This window comes from Cyrtonyx montezumae, unplaced genomic scaffold (assembly GCF_038088225.1).
Source record: "Cyrtonyx montezumae isolate F1298 unplaced genomic scaffold, pur_monq_1.0 scaffold_58, whole genome shotgun sequence".
NCBI lineage: Eukaryota > Metazoa > Chordata > Aves > Galliformes > Odontophoridae > Cyrtonyx > Cyrtonyx montezumae.
In genome coordinates this window covers 137071-153655 of record NW_027072065.1, presented here as the reverse complement: position 1 = coordinate 153655, position 16585 = coordinate 137071, and the positions used below count along the sequence as shown (strand labels likewise).

The 16585-nt window shown below is 49.4% G+C and overlaps 2 protein-coding genes across 2 annotated transcripts; both read left to right on the top strand.

The window, feature by feature from the left end:
* Window positions 1–262: 262 nt before the first annotated feature.
* PSME3 (proteasome activator subunit 3) lies at window positions 263–7112 on the top strand. Its single transcript, XM_065749193.1, has 11 exons — window positions 263–345; window positions 835–867; window positions 1189–1251; window positions 1774–1878; window positions 2180–2228; window positions 2849–2961; window positions 3916–3984; window positions 4212–4279; window positions 4424–4478; window positions 4733–4819; window positions 5347–7112. The coding sequence occupies exons 1-11, from the start codon at window positions 304–306 to the stop codon at window positions 5425–5427; spliced, it is 765 nt and encodes a 254-aa protein (XP_065605265.1). The 5' UTR covers window positions 263–303; the 3' UTR covers window positions 5428–7112.
* Window positions 7113–10326: 3214 nt separating this feature from the next.
* LOC136056775 (amine oxidase [copper-containing] 3-like) lies at window positions 10327–16585 on the top strand. Its single transcript, XM_065749116.1, has 4 exons — window positions 10327–12818; window positions 15256–15541; window positions 15759–15888; window positions 16118–16585. Exons 1-4 carry the CDS (start codon window positions 11252–11254, stop codon window positions 16400–16402), a joined length of 2268 nt encoding a protein of 755 aa, XP_065605188.1. The 5' UTR covers window positions 10327–11251; the 3' UTR covers window positions 16403–16585.

The window sequence follows — 16585 nt, the reverse complement described above, 5'->3', positions numbered from 1 at the left end:
CTCAGCACCGCGTCCCCTCCGCCGCCATCGCCTCCGCCGGACGTGACGCACTGGGCCGCGCGCGGTCCTAGCAGAGCTGTGCGAGCCCCAATGGCGGCCATTTTCTTTACCGCGTTCCCCTCTATTTCCTTCCTGTGAGCTTCCAGGACCCGGCAGCGCGGTCAGGCGGGGATCGAGCGCGCTGCTATTGGTGGGTGCCCGGTTGTTACCTCACTTCCGGCGGCGGCGGAGCCGGCGGTGGCGGTGGGGTGGGCGGCAGGCGCGGCCCGTGGCACGGCGAGACCCGGATTGGCGGCTGCCGCTATGGCCTCGCTGCTCAAGGTGGACCCGGAGGTGAAGCTCAAGGTGCGGCTGCTGCTCTCCGCCGCTTAACGGTTCTGTGCTGCTGCCGGTCCGCGCCGAGGAGCCGGCCCAGGCCTCGGGGCGGGCCCGGCACCTCCGTGGGGGCCGTCTGGGCTTTGCTCCGCTCCGCTCCGCCCCGCTCCGCCCCGGGCGTTCTCCTCCACTGCTCCACGGTTGGAGTTGCCCGCTGGGCCCCGACCGGGCCGTTTCTGCTCGGTGTGTGCCGCGTTCAGCCCGCGCTGAAGCTGGCGGCGGTTTGTGAGCTCGCGGCTGTCGTTCCGGGCTCGTGCATGTCAGAGACGCTGGGTCCATTCTGCTGCTTCTCGTCGGTCCTGGCGTCTCCCGATCCTCCGCGTGCTCTCACAAGAACAAGGAGGTGCCCGGGGTTCAGACCCGGCGCAGACGCCATCAGTGGAGGGCACGGTGCTCAGCTCGTATTGGACGGTGGAATATTTTAGGTGTTTCTGAACTGTTGCTTTGTTTCTCCTGCAGGTTGATTCCTTCAGAGAGCGGATCACGAGTGAGGTGAGTATCCTCTGAGAAGAAAGAGGTAGCTTGGTGCATCTTTTTGACGTGGTTTGCTGCAGTTTGAGTGTCTTCTGTTATCTTAGCAGTGTTCACAGCTCACTTTAGTCGTTGGGTGAGATGAGGTTATACAGCTTCGTGGGTCACTCAGCATCTTTTCCCGTTGGCTTTGTGTGGAGCCTGGTGGAAGGCAGAACTTGTGTGACCTGCTGTTTCTTGGCTTTGTCAGTCAATTTTCTTGGTGTTCTTGTTTGCTCATGATGAATTTATGACGTTGTTTCACTTAGTCTCCTTCACATAGTCTCCTTTTTTCTCTGTCAGGCTGAAGATCTGGTGGCAAACTTTTTCCCAAAGAAGCTGTTAGAACTTGATGGGTTCCTGAAAGTAAGATAAACATTTTATGTTCTGTACTGTTTTATTTTTCAGCTGCGTCCCAGAAGGTGATGTGACTGGAACAGATCCTTCCTGTGCATTTACTTTGTGTTTATTGCTGTAACACAGAGAAGTGAAGCAATGGTTCTGTTGCTTGCATGTACTGAAATGCTGTTAGCTCTAGAGGGGGCAATTCCTTTTTCGATGTTTTTCATGTGATCAACACGTTTTCTGTTCTTACGTATCCAGCAGCTTTGGGCTGTCCTTCGTGATACTGCAAGACTCCAGCATGCCCAGAGTTGCAGACAGACAATAGCTTTGATAGTAATCTAGAGCTGGCACTCTACTCTTGGACAGAGGGAGGTCTTGCTGTGGTTCTATTGTTAGATATTTTTTGCATTGTTAGATATTTTTTATATTCGTCCTTATATCTTCTCCTTATTTGACCATAAAGTAAAACTTTTGTCTTCTTATTGCACTTGGAGTGACAGATGTTATTTCATAATTAAATAACAAATACGCATTATTTTCCAGGAGCCCATCCTGAATATTCATGATCTCACTCAGATCCATTCGGATATGAACCTTCCAGTGCCTGACCCAATTCTTCTCACAAACAGCCATGATGGACTGGATGGGGTAAGGTTACTCTCTTGGCTGAGCTCCCTGCTTTTGGTAATTAAAATTGCATGGCCTGTTCTGTGTTGGATTAGGATATTCTTAGTTAACAACAGCCTCCCAAAGGCTTTTAGGAATTGGTCTCCCGAGCTTGGGAAGCCTGCTGGAGGGTAATGCTGTACTTCACAGTCCTCCTTTGTTTTTAAAGACGGATGGTTAGAAACCAGGAGCGTAGCAGAGGCTCTAGTGTTATCCTTATTTCCTCTGCAACAGTTTTATAGCTTGCGACTAGTTTGTGAGTAAAACGTTTTGTATATTTTAGCCAAATATGAAAAAGAGGAAGCTGGAAGACCGTGAAGAGACCTTTCAGGGTAAGAGTCCCCGAGTCTCTTTGTTGCTGCCTGCCCCTTGAGCCATGCCTTAAGGGAATGAAATAACTTCAGTCCCACTCACCCTGTCCTTACAGCATCTACTGTGTATGCAGACCTGTCCCTGCAACCTCAGCGCCTGACCTACAGATATTGTGCTGTGGAGGAATCAGGTTCCAGCTGTTAGACCCAGCAGGATTTGGATTTCTCTATGACATAAGTAGTAGTTGCTTAGGCTTAGCCTGCTGACAGGAGCAGCTGGCCTCCCTGTGGATCTATTCTAAAAGCCTTTTACATCTGGAGGAAGACCTCAGGCTTTGGATTAAGCTGAGGCAGAAACAGTTCTTACATGTGTGTCAGGAAAATCCTTTGTACCTAGGTTCAGCAGGCTAGAGCTGTCCAGTTCTCATCTAAGCTCTGTATTTCCTCTTTTCTTTCCTTTATGGCAATCACAGCTATCCCATGCCCATTTTCCCCCTTCCTCACAGGTTAGCTGTATCCTGGCTTAATGTCCACTGCTGTCCTTTGTAGGAGACTTGACACTCAGGTGGACCTTTGTTCTGATCTCCTGGTGCATCTTCTCACACATGGGACTGATGTGTTTGCCTTCTCTGCCTCTGTAGGTACCAAAGTGTTTGTGATGCCCAATGGGATGCTGAAGAGCAACCAGCAGCTGGTGGACATCATTGAGAAAGTGAAACCAGAGATCAGGCTGCTTATTGAGAAGTGTAATACGGTGGGTATGGACTGCAGCCCTGAGTTCTGGAGCAAATGGGGGCAATAGAATACTTTTGCTCCTTCATTTCTGTTAAGCTTCTCTGAGTGAAGGAGCAGGATCCTCTGTATTTTATAAATGACAGTGGTATGAATCCTGCACTTACAAAGTCCGAGGGGTAGGTGTAGGGAAAGATTCCTTTTCTAAGCTATCAGGGAGTTCTGTAGTACACCTCGTGAAGGAGGATGTTGTCTGTTTTGCATGCTCCTTGTTTGAGGCTTTTCTTCACCTTGTTTTGTAGTAACAGAGACCTACTGAGAGCTGCTTTAGTGCAGTCAGGAGAGTTTCCCTTAGGAAGCTACTATACTTGTGTGGCTTCTCAGCCATATCACAGAGTCACAGAATCGAAGGGGTTGGAAGGGACCTCGAGATCATCGAATCCAGCCCGCTGCCAAAGCAGCTCCCTACAGCAGGTCGCACAGGTAGGCGTCCAGGCGGGTCCTGAATATCTCCAGAGAAGGATGCGTGCCAAGGTTACTTACAGATGAGAAGCTATTCTCATGCTATGCTGGGCTGGTCAGGACTGCACAACTGTACAGTCATTCACTGTATCACTTCAGCCTGGTACCCTCTTGAAGTGAGGAAAACTAGAATTTTTCTTTACCTCTCCAAGTCACTGCTTCATACAGCAAGACTAACGATACACCTCATCTCTTTGGTTATATTTAAGGTGTCTTTATTGGAGTTTTCAAGCAATGAGTTATTTTCTATTAAATGGAAAGAGACAAAAAAAATATGAGAAGAATGTGAGAAACGTAATCTACTCAGAAGTGGTGTGTGAGCATGAGGAACCTGTGGGAGTTTATCATGAGCTGCATGGCAAAGATGAGGTCATAGAGGGCTTTTTGAAAAAAATTATGAGAGTTCTCTATGAAAATATTGGAAATGATCTGTATAGCAGTCTTTCTACTGCAGGTGAAAATGTGGGTGCAACTTCTAATTCCCAGGATAGAAGATGGAAACAACTTTGGTGTTTCTATTCAGGTAAGATATCACTGACTGTATGCCCTACAATAGCAGAGAACCAGGAGCATGGACCTCTAGGATTCTTTCAAGTCATTTGATGGTATCCAGTGTCTGCAGTGGTGGAGTTGGTTTAGGCTTTAAAGTACAGATCTGAGCTTGACACAGAATTAGTGAAACAGGGTACTTCTAGAGCCACGATGGCTGATTTCAGTCTCGTGAGAAGGCTTCTTTGACTTCATTTGCAGGAGGAAACAGTTGCTGAACTTCGAACTGTAGAGAGTGAGGCAGCATCCTATCTGGACCAGATTTCTAGGTATGAAGGAATAGAGCCCTTCCTGGGAGTGCTGCTGGGAAAAGTAAACTTTTTGGGATGGTCTTCCAGCTTGTCTGGGGCAGGTTGTGTCTGGAAAAATCTTGATACTGTTTGTCTGATTTGTGGTCTCCATTTTCCTAACAGATATTATATCACAAGAGCCAAGTTGGTTTCCAAAATAGCGAAGTACCCTCATGTGGTAAGTAAATGGAAAAGTGATGCTTTACAATTTACATGCTGCTGCTTTGTGGGACTCGTCAGGCCACTTTGTCACTGTCATTTTTGAGCTAAGGGCTGTGTGGGAGAAGGGGAGGCTATATAAGGATACAGAGCATCTTCATTAGAGGAGGGGAAAATGAAAGGGGGATTCCTTTGTAAAAGGAAGGACCTGCAGTTGGTGCATGGAAGCACACCTGAGCTCAGGCCACTTAGCCATGCATCTGTTTCCTGCAGGAAGACTACCGCCGCACAGTGACAGAGATCGATGAGAAGGAGTACATTAGTCTGCGCCTGATCATTTCAGAGCTGAGGAATCAATATGTAAGTGAAAAAACAGCTCTCACTGGCTCCCCACATAATAGGACTCTTTTGATCCTTGTGCTCCTCTCCCCTTTCCCTGTGATTACGGCTAGTCCTGGCAAGAAGCCTCCCCTGGTCTGCTTTGGCTCTAACAAGAGCTAAGTGTTTATTGTCTCCCCACCGTCTCCCAGAGATGTGGGTGTTTCCAACTTGAGTATTCATGGGAGCCCAAAAGTATTCCTTAACCTGCTGAGCCCAAAAGTATTCCTTAACCTGCTGTGGAAACCTGCAATCCTAAATTCTTCAGGCAGTACAAACCATTCCTATACTTTGTATAGATGTCTTCTCTTTTTTGTGTTATACACAGCAGCTTCTGTAAAGTGTTGCTGAACAAAGCCCTTATTTTAAGCAGATATGTGTTTGCAAACAGGGATTGAAAGTTGTAGCAGCATGAGTTGTGATACTGTTCAAATCAGTGGTTGTTGTGAAACCTGAATGCTAAGTGACATCCCTCCTTCATTTCTGAATTGTGTTCTCCCTTTTTGCAGGTTACTTTGCATGACATGATCCTTAAAAACATCGAGAAGATCAAGAGGCCTCGGAGCAGCAATGCTGAGACCCTTTATTAAGTGTCAACGTTTGAACTTGAGAACTGTTCAGTCAACTAAAGACCGTCATTGCCTTGGTTTGTTACATGACTATCGAGATGGGAAACTGGCTGGAAATAGTATCGCATTCTTAGTTAAAATCTAAAGAAATTCTCACCTAGTTTTGTGATTGGTTTTATTCAGGTCTCAGGAGCTCTCCCTCCCTCTATTATCTGGTAAAGAAAATGGCCTTGCTGCTTTGGGATGCCCTAGAGGCTACTGCGGAGTGAGAGCAGAGCGCCAGCCAGGCAGGAACATTCCTTCATGCCTTTCTTCCTACCTGAGTAGGAGCTACAGTACAGTCCAGGCCCTTACCTTGTCCCATCTCTTGGCTGGAGGCTTCTCTGTGGTCTCTGTGAGTGAGGCAGTCTTCAGCACAAGACAAGGCCTGGGTGGTGGTGCAGTGGCTGAAAGCCAGCTCTCTCCAGTGCTGGCTGTAGCTGAGCCCCTCTGCCAATGCTCTGCACTGACTTATTTGCAAAGACAGAGGATCCTGTCCCTTCTGGGTTGGTAGCCACAGCCACGTTCCAGTGCCACTGAGAGGTCTGTAATCATTTTGTGGCTTTTTTGACTCAGTAGAGCCTGGTCCATCTGTCTCTGCCTTAGTTCTGAGCACTGCTGAGCAGGTCAGTGCAGAGCTGAAGGTGGTGCTTGTCACTAGGGCTGATTGTTGTACTGGCTGGTTGTGAGTACATGTGTCTTCTGCTCCAGTTTGCAAATTGACTAGAGCCACATTCTTGGTTAAAACCAACTTCGTGCGAGTCTTCATGCCTCCTCAGTATGAGTTGCTTTTGCCCAGGCTGATAGAAGGGAGGAGCCAGAAGTCTGATGCTAAATTCCTGGTGACTTCCACACATGGTCAGACTGTAACCTGCTTCTTCCTGGCAGTGCTTCCTGCTGTTCAGGCAGAGCAGGCCAGTGGTGACAGTAGTGCTCAGGTTGAGGATGGCCAATTCCCACCTGGTACCTTTGCAAACCTTATATTCTTTCCCCTTCAAAAGAGCACCCTTGTGTGCCTGCTGACTCCTCTAAGCTGCTGGAACATTTCATGGTCCATTACAAACCCCTTTGGAAATGATTGGTTGTGTTGCGTCAGTTTTTGTGTGTGGGAAGTGGTCCCATAATGCTGCAGGCTCCAAATTTTTTCTTATTTATAGTATTTCTACTTAAGTCCCATATTCAGGGAGTGTTGAATCATTTATTTCTAGAACCTCACTGTTTCCCAGGTCTCATTGTTACACCTGTATATTCTTATTGTGCAGTAGCCTTAATAGTTGTGTTAACTTCATTGTAACAACAGTGACAAATGAAATGATCTTTCTCTCCTTTTTTTTTTCCTTTGGTTTTTTTTTTTGTTTGTTTGTTTTTTCTGCTTCCACCTCTAAGAGCCATGTTGTCTCTTGCTGGTTTCCTAGGGAGTTGCCCAGAGTGTGGAGGGCCACTGGCCCTTTCTATAGACTCTTCTGTTGTTTGTAGTAAGTCAACTCTTAGTCTTCCCACTAATAAATATTCTGTAACAAACCAACTGCGTTGTAGCTGCTATCTGGGAGCAGCACTCCCCCTTGTGTTTCTTTGTATTGATTCATTTTAATTTGTTGAGCTCTCTTTGCCAGATGAAAGTATGTAAACTTTTACCATGTCAAGAAATTAAAATAAGGTACTTTGAATTCTTTTAAGCTAGCCCCTTGTCTGTGATACTGAGCTCTTAGATACACTCTGCAGTGTTAGTGTCTGTTCTTGGTTGTGCCTTCCACACATCCAGTTGTTCCTTCTGTACGTTTTCCTCATTCTTCTTTTTCCCTGTTGATTATTGCTATGCGTGTGCTGCTTTGTAAATTGTTTCAGTTCCTTTAGCATGCCTTATATGTTAGGCCCAGGGGCTAGAGTTTGATGATATCTGCCCTGTTGTTGTCCTTTGTGTTGGGCTCAGGCCATCTTGGGTCATTCAGGTACAACTGATCTGCATGATCGTGGTCTAAGAGCTGCAACCTGCTCCACAGCTGCTCCTGCATCTGTGCAGAGCACAGTCTGCAGTGCTGTAGGACAGGGATGTGAATGCCATACCTGACACGTGTATTCAGTGCATGGTCCGTTACTCTCTTGATTTTACTGTGCATGCAGTACAGAGGAAACATGGGCCAAAGCATCCTCAGTGTTACCCAGAGACATGCCCTTGTTCACATTCCTGTTCCTCAGCATATGTAGCATACAGCCTGGGCTGCAAAGACCTGCTCTGCAGTGCTCAGCAGAGTGGCATTCATTCCCCATCACCCTGTCTGTGCTGCTGATGTCCAGCCTGTTCTGCTCTGCAATAGGGATGCTATGTCCCTTCAGCTTGGTCGCCACTAGGTGGGGGCTGTGATCCAGCTTGAGGAGTGCTGGGAGGCTGGGTGAGACCTGGCTTGCTGGCTGACCTGGCCTCAAAATCCTCTAACAAGGGTGAGCCGCAGCTGGCAGACAGCTGCATTCTGCCTCCTGCCGGCCAACTGGCTGCGAGGTGCTTCCTGCGGAGTGGGAAAGTCCTGTTGGTGCCCACACCTCTTGGTGAAGGTGGGTAATGAGCTGACAGCACAAGTCCCTGGGGCTGAGGAGGCTGGAGCTACTTCTGGAAAGACTGCTGTAGGCACTGCTCAGTGCACTATGGCAGAAGGGGTCCCCCTTGCTATGGCCAGGAGAAAGGGAGCCCTCAGCAGCCCCATGCCAGCAGTCTTGTAAAAGGACAGAGCATCCAGGACTGCTGTGCTGGCAGGTGTTGATGATAAGCATGCTTCATGCACAGGAACTGGAGGGTTTATTGTTGGTGATCCTCACCCCTTGGCACAGTGGTTTCTGCTCTGCTTTCCCAGAGAAGCAGCAGTGTGCTATCAGGGCTCTAATTCACAGCTCCCAGCTTGTATTTGCAGCGGAGGTTAGAACTCTGAAAGAAGAGTAAGAGCACAGAAGTTGTGTGCAGGAAAAAAGAAACGCTTGCCAGAAACATAGCCAGTGTGAGTGAGTGTCAAGCAATTTCCAGCAGTCTGTTTTACACAAACTGACTGCGTGCAGTGTGAGAGAGTGGGAGTTTTTTGGAGTCTGAAGTTTGGCTTGGGGTCTGCTTAAGTGCTCATGTCAGGAAAACTGTCAATATATATTTTTTGTGTGCTGTGCTCTTTACTCAGCTGCTTGGCAGTCACTGACTTAAAAGTCTGCTTTGATTTATATAAATTTCAGGGACTATTTTTGCCACCTCTTCCTTTCTGTGTGAGCAGAGCACAGCAAACTGCTGGCTGTGTTTTGTTTGGGAGACATGGGCACTTTACTTGATATAAGTTGTACTAATAAGTAGTGCCTAAGAGCAACCACATAGCCAAAATAAACAGTGGTATGATGTGAATTCTCCATGGAAGAGTCATGGGCTAATCAGGCTGGAGAGATGAGTTGTGGGCAGATGTTTGTGTACCAAGTAGCTCACAAACAAGTCATGCTGTTATTAGTGAGATGTGTCATCTTCAAAATTCTAGGTTGGCTTTCAGTTGTTTCAGGGCCCTTCTTGGAAAAGATGCTGTTCCTGTGGTATGTGTTATCCTTGAAGATCCCTGAGTGTTTTCAATCACTTGCATATTGATATGGGTTTCTTATCTCTTCAGGTTCCAATAATTGCTCTGCTCCCTGAAATGTCTGCTGCAGGATAGCAATGGATTTAGGCCTTGTGTTTGTTCTGGAACAGAGCTCCCAGAAAGTGCAGGCCGATTCTTGTTAGAAACTGTAAAAGTCTTCAGCTTGAAAAGTACAGCAGAACTGGGCAGCATTAAACAACGTGTGATTTTAAACATGTATCCATGGCACATACCCTGGAGCAGGGTAGAGGCAGCACAGAGCTCCATTTGTACCAACTGCCCTGCAGACCCAGGCTGTGTGCTGTGGATCTGTTGTTAGTTGGGACTTCTGTTCTTTTGTTGCGTTCCGAAAACCCAACATGCACAGAAGTGTTCCCACACTTTTATTTTCAGACATCTGACAGACAAGCTGCAGGGTTGAGTTGTCATTTGTGGGGCAGTGTAAGGCCTGTGGAGTTTATCCAGTTCTCTTAAACTACTGATGTGCTGCTTAGAAAATGACAATCTAATTGCAGCTTGTGCTTTGGCTTGTAGAGACTCAAGATGCAGCATCAATAGGCAAAGTCAGTACTAAATTATCTATATGCTCTTTTGTACTACCATCTTTGTGCCCTTGGCTGGGCTCTGCAGGAGATCCCTGTCTTTTATGCTGGGGAGCCCAGAACTGGACACAGTACTCCAGATGAGGTATGTCCTGGCTCTTTTATCATAGGTCTTGTCTCTTCCCATTACTTGCCTCCATGTCATGGGGCAATCCCTTCTTCTGTTCAGCAGCCACATGAGATAACTGCTGTGGCTTTGCTGGTGCCACAGGCAGTGAGCAGAAGGGACTCTTGCTCACATGAAATGACTGTCCCTGCACAGCTGCAGCTGAGGCTAAAGAAGCTTGAGAGCTGTCCACTGTGGTGAAGATAATGTAGGGTGTCCTAAAATCATCTAGCTGTCTGTCTGCCAGCATGATGTTTGGTAAATGTGGCTCAGGAGAAGCTAAGTCTGGTGCAAGACCCAGAGTGGAGGAAGAAGAGAAACAGTGCTGCAGGCTGGGGTAGGGCCTGACTGCCACCAGGAAACTATGATGGAGGAAAAAAGGAAGGCCAGGGTGAGGTGAGGTGAGGCTGGCAGCAGGAATGGAAATGTTGGGTTCAACCTCCAGCTGTGGTTCTCTTGGATTCCTTCTGCTTCTCAGCACCAGCTCAGGGACAGGCGGGGACTGCAGCTGAAGCAGTATGTCTTGTCTGCTGCCAGTGTCTGATGTGTGGAAGCATGGAGCCCCCTGTCCTGTTTCACCAAGAATTCTCAGCAATGCTGTGAGAGCAGCAGAGACTTTGAGTAGCAATGACTTAGGAGTGATCACAGCCTTTGGGAGATGCATTGGAGGTGGCAGCCTGTGCAGTGGGATAGCACAGGGCTGCTGGCATTGCCTGTGTGGTCACTGCAGATCAAAGGCTGTCCTTGAAGAAACTTCTCTGAAGCTGCACCTCAGTTTACCTTTGAATTTGAGGCAGAGGCAAAACTTACTTGAACTTGGTCCAGTGGAATGATGGGGGATTAATTAGTTAATGAATACTCAGGGATGCAAACTGAGAGCTAGTTGTTCACACTGCCTTGGGGCCAATATATCGTCCTGAGCTCAATCTCTCTGTGTCTGCCAAAGTTTTTTTACCACTACACAGGTGGATGTGTTTTCAGTGAAGGCTTCCACGTGGAAGATTTTAAAAAATGAAATAAAAAGCAACTCCAAGTTTGAAATCATGCTGCCAGGGAGAGTGTTTGCACGGAAGCAGCCTGATAAACAAGGAAATGTGATGGGTTGCAAAGAGGTGAAATTCTACAGTGTGGCAACAATTCCCAGCCTGTGAGAGCCTCGCTGTGGTCCCAGCCACCTTGAGCTTACTACAGGATCGTCCTTATTACAGGCAGCCTCAGGAAATGGCTGGACTGAAAAAGTAACGGTGATGTGAAGTTTGTCTGAGTCACTGACTGCATCCCCTGTGGTTCTCTCAGGGCACTGCTCTTGGAGGAAGGCAGAGCGGGATGCAGTGAGAGCTGTGCTTTCTGGTCACCACGAACTTCAGATCTCCTCCCCTTGCCTCTCCCAGTCTTTTGTACTTTCCCTGCTAATCCATCCACTGCAGCGTAAACTGACAGAAGCAGCAGTTAGAAGCCCTGCTCTGGGAGCGACTTGGAAAGCCTCAAAACCAGCAGCAGCCATGAACATGAAAACTGCACTCGTGCTGCTCCTCCTGGCCCTGGCCACAATCTTTGCCCTCGTCTGTGTGCTGCTGACCCGGGCACGGGCCCCCGGCGCCTGCCAGCATCAGCCCCCAGCACAGGAGGAAGCAGATGACAGCCACAGCCGGGTCTTTGCCGACCTGACACCTGAGGAGCTGGCACAGGTGGTGCAGTACCTGCGGGGCAGCCTCGGGGTACCGCTGGTCGATGCAGCACATGCCAAACCCTCCGACAACTGCATTGCCTCTGTGGATGTGCAGCTCCCGGCCAAGGCAGAGGTGCTGCGGTTCCTGGACGCCGGAGGGGCTCGCCCGCCCCGTGAGGCACTGGCCGTGCTGTACTTCGGGGCCCAGGCAGAGCCCAACGTCACCGAGTACGTGGTGGGCCCTCTGCCAACGCCAGCGTACCACCGGGACATCACGGTGCAGAAGTACGGGGGGAAGGTGCCGTACCACCGCAGACCAGCGTTGCCTGCTGAATACAAACAGGTTGCAGAGTTTTTTAAAAAACAAGTGTTCCCAGCAGCTCCATCCTTCATGCACCAAGTGATGGAGTATGATGGGGCCAACCTGGCTGCTGTGACAGCTGCTCCCCGCGGATCCCAGTCTGGAGATCGGCTCACCTGGTTCATCATGTTTCAGAATGTGAGTGGGTTCTTCCTGCACCCGGTGGGGCTGGAGGTGCTGGTGGACCACAGCAGCCTGGATCTGGCACAGTGGGCAGTCCACAGAGTTTTCTACAATGGGCAGTACTACAGGGACATGTTGGAGCTAGAGAGCATCTACGTGCAGGGTGGTGTCCACGTGGAGAAGGTGAGAAGAGCACCGCAGGATGGGGACTTCTCGTCCATGAGGCCCCGAGTCCCGGTGGCTGCGACTTTCCCCTTGCAGTATGAGCCCCAGGGGCCGCGGTACAGTATCAGGAGCAATCACGTTATCTTCCAGGCCTGGAGCTTTGCCTTCGGAATGAGTGTGATGACGGGCATGCGCTTGTTTGACATCCAATACAACGGGGAGAGGGTTGTGTATGAGATGAGTGTGCAGGAGGCACTGTCCGTGTATGGCTCCAACTGCCCTGGGGGGATGTCCACCCGCTACATGGACAGCAGCTTTGGCATCGGGCGCTTCGCCTCACCCCTGGTGCGTGGGGTCGACTGCCCATACATGGCCACTTATGTGGACACGCACACCCTGCACGAGGGCCTGAGCTCCAGCAGGAAGACAGCAGCCCTCTGCATCTTTGAGCAGAACCTGGGCTCCCCTCTGCGACGCCACTACTCCAACCTACAGTCATTATACTATGGTGGGATGGTCAACTCCGCTCTGGTCCTTAGGTCCATCACCACTGTGGGTAACTATGACTATGTATGGGACTTTGTCTTCTACCAGAATGGGGCCATCGAAGGCAAAGTCCAGGCCACAGGGTACACGAGCTCATCCTTTTTCCATGGGAATGGTCTACAGTATGGCAATAGAGTTTGGGAACATACCTTGGGTACAATTCACACCCATTTTGTCAACTATAAAGTGGACTTGGATGTAGGAGGTAGGTCTTGTCTCCCTTTGATTCCCCATTATAGTGGGGAATGCCTCAGCTTTGGTGGGGGGGCATTTCATCCTGGTCTGTGGAGTCCCGTGTAACTGCTGTCAGTTCTCTGCTTTTTCCATCTCCCAGATGTTAATTGCAAATTTTTTTGTGTGTATATAGTTGTCTGTACATGTAATGGAGTTAGAGGCAGAGGAAATCGTCTGGGAGCTCTGTATTCAAGCTAGGGAAAGTATGAAAAGTAGCAGCTGCAAAACATCTGTGTTTCCGTGAGGCTTCGTGTCTGGCATGGTGCACGTTGCCAAAAGCATGGCCAGGCAGACGGGGCAGTCACAACCCTGTCTGCAGCATGAGAGGTGTGAGCTGGCTCTTGCAATGTCTGGTGCTATTCCTGCCATCCTCTCGTGACTTGGGGAAATCCCTGTTCCCCTCTGTGATGTGCACCACTGCAGGGCTAATCTGCAGATCAATTCCTGCATCCCTTTCGAGGAAATCTGTGTAGCTAGATCCTGAGCCTCTGTCTGCTGAGGTGTTGCAATGAGCCAAAGAATTCCCTCCTCCTGCATGAGGGCATGGGTCCCTGTAGGAGAAGCTCTCTGCTGCATCAATGGGCTGAGGACTGCCTTGCCGGGCACACTGGATGCGTGGGGTTTATTTCCGTGCCCAAGCTGATCCAGATTCTGCAAGTCGGGAAGGCACGGAGACTGCACTGGAGCAGAGGGTGCCATCCAGTGGTGTTGGATGTCTGTAATTGAAACCTACTCTTGTAAAAGGGGTGGGGGATGTTTTACAGCTGCAGAGAATCAGCATGATCCAGTGGGAGGTTGTGGGCTGCCTATCCGTGGCCCCTGCTGAGCTGGGGCATGGCACAACCCCACATGCAGTGGGGCTGTGCCTGCTGCATCCCACTGCTTTGTTCAGCCTTGAGCAATGCTGCTACCACCATCATGGTCAAAAACAGAACTAAGTCTAATCCCCTTCCTGTGAACAAGGCTTGAGAGTGTGCTAAAGTAGCTAAAGGTCCATTTATGTGGCATTCCCTGCTTTGTTTGTGCACCTGGAGCCATGGCTGGAGAGCAGTGGAGAAGAGTTGTGTAAAGCCCCAGGCAAGTGAAAGAAAGAACTTATCCTGAGCACCAGGACTAGAGGCAATGCAGAATACCTGAGGGGTCCTCCTACCCTCCATGTCCTGCAGTGCAAGCATAGCATCCCCTGCATGAGGCTGGCTGCAAGGCAGCTATGGGACCTGAAGAGAAAAGGGACTGGAAAGTGAGACAGAAAACAGAAGATACTAAATTAACGTGGCGGTGGAAAATGGATATGGAGCTATGAGACTTCAACCAGAATGGGTACATCAAAGCTGAAGTCCAGGCCACAGGGTACATGAGCTCCTCTTCCTTCCGTGGAGATGGTACAGCAGTAGGGTTTAGGACCAACTTCTGGGTGCAGTATGCACTTGTTTGGTCAGCTTTAGAGTAGACTTGGATGTGGGAGGTAGGTCTGGGCCTTGTCTCGCTTTTGCGCTCTCCATGAGTTCTTTCTAACTCCCCAAACTCTGACCTTTGTGTTCCTTGTGCTAGTTTTTCTTTCCACACTTAGGGTAGGGGATGCACTCTCATAGTGAGCATTATTTCTTTTTTTCTACAATTTATGCCTCAATCTGCCCTTGTGCTCCTGATGAAGTTTTATATGCTGTAAGCTACCACCATGTATTTAAAATTTGTTTCTCATTGAGAAACACCTAGAAACTGAATAACTGTTCCATGGCTGTTTAGGATTTTAGAGCCTTTCTGGAAGAAAAAAAAAAGGGGGGGATGCTGGGAGAGAGATCACAAAACTACAGAAATAGGAAAAAGGGAGGTGGAATCTCAGACTGTCACCAGAAGGGGAGGTATGGAGTTGGAAGTTTTTGTCCACATCATGAAAAGGATGAGAAGAAGCATGGTGGTGGCTGCATGGGTCTGTTTCTATAGGTCTCCAGCCTCTGGTGCTGATTTCACCTGCAGTGCTGGGACTTGGTTCCAAAGCTCTGCTCCGTTTCTGTAATGTGCAGATGTGCTCTTTCTGGTGCAGCCTTGCAGATTGCATTCTGATGAGCAGAGACGCAGTTCTTGGGCTGTCAGGTGCTTGGGTTAATCAGACAGGGCTCACACTGGTTCTTCTGCCCTTGGAGGGGTTCCTTTTCTGTGCTGTCACCAAGGGCAAGAGTCCACAGGAATGGCAGTGTATGACACAGCGCTGTGTTTCATGGGTGAAACAAATATACACCACAGAGTATGGCATGCCACCATGCTGCAGTAGAACCAGGGAGCAATAGTTGCTCTTATCTGCAGGTGGTGGTGCTTGAAGCCTGGGGTGAGGAATGGTCACTGCAGAGAGTGGGATCTGGCTGCGTGGGATAGGAAAGTTCCTCAGCTGCTTTGCTTTGTCCTCATAGAAGTGAAGAACTCTTTGGTGGCCCATGACATGGCATTTGAGATGGCACAGGCTCCCTGGAACCCAGAGCAGCAGATTGAGCGTCCACGGCTCACTGAGAAGGTCCTGGACACAGAGGACCAGGCTGCCTTCCGGCTCCACTCCACAATGCCCAGATACATCTACTTTGCGACCAACCAAAAAAACAAGTGGGGTCACCAGCGTGGATACAGGATCCAAATTGTCAGCTTTGCAGGGGACCACATTCCCGAAACCAGCTCCATGGAGAGAGCCATCAGCTGGGCAAGGTCAGACTGCTCTGATGGGGACACTGGGTACTCTGCAATGCCTCCAGCCTCACAGGCTGAGAAGGTGTTGCAGGGATGCTCCCCATGGGGAGGGAAGGGGTGGATGTGGCCCAGGGCTGTGGTTACTCCATAGGACCAGCTTGGTGATCTGCAGGCTTCAGGGAGCAGCTTTTAGCTCTGCCCTGCTCCAGGGTCCCATCTCTGTCCTTGTCCCCAGGTACAAGCTGGCTGTTACCAGGCGGAAGGAGGAGGAACCCACCAGCACCAGTATCTACAACCAGAATGACCCTTGGACACCCACTGTTGCATTCGCTGACTTCATCAACAATGAAACCATCACCAATGAGGTGAGGAGGGTATGGAGCCTTGGTGCTGCTGGTGTTGGCCACACCATGCTGCACATTGCCCATGGGATCTTCTGGGACAGCACCAGAGCATGTGGTGAGTGGGTTGGAATGTTGCTGGGCTGTGGGAACGTGGGCTGTGGATGCCCACTGAGGTACCCTCTGCTCTCCTGCGGTCCAGGCACAGATTTCAGTCTGAAATAACCACAACCATGTACTTCATCCTGCCTAGGACCTGGTGGCCTGGATAACTGCTGGTTTCCTCCATATCCCTCACTCAGAAGATATTCCCAACACTTTGACAGTGGGAAATTCAGTTGGTTTTCTCCTGAGACCCTACAACTACTACGACTTGGACCCCTCCATTTACTCACCTGATGGAGTGTTTTTCACCAGCGACCAGGACTTCATGGCATGTGAGGTCAACCCCATCACCTGCCTGTCCCAAACTGCCTCCTGCTTGCCAAGCCTCCCCCCGTTCACCTATGATGGATTCCAAAATATCAGCAGGCTTTAAAGTTCCAGGAGGCAGGGCCAGAGGCTGACTGACCTCTTGTGGATATTCAATTCTTTTAGTGATGTTTTCCCTGTTTGCAGTTGTGTAACAACTTTACTTTGTATTGTGGCTTTTATAATGTAGTGATGTGTACAAGCGAAGCATGCTGCCGAGCAGCAGTCTGCAGAGTCTCTGCTGACTGCT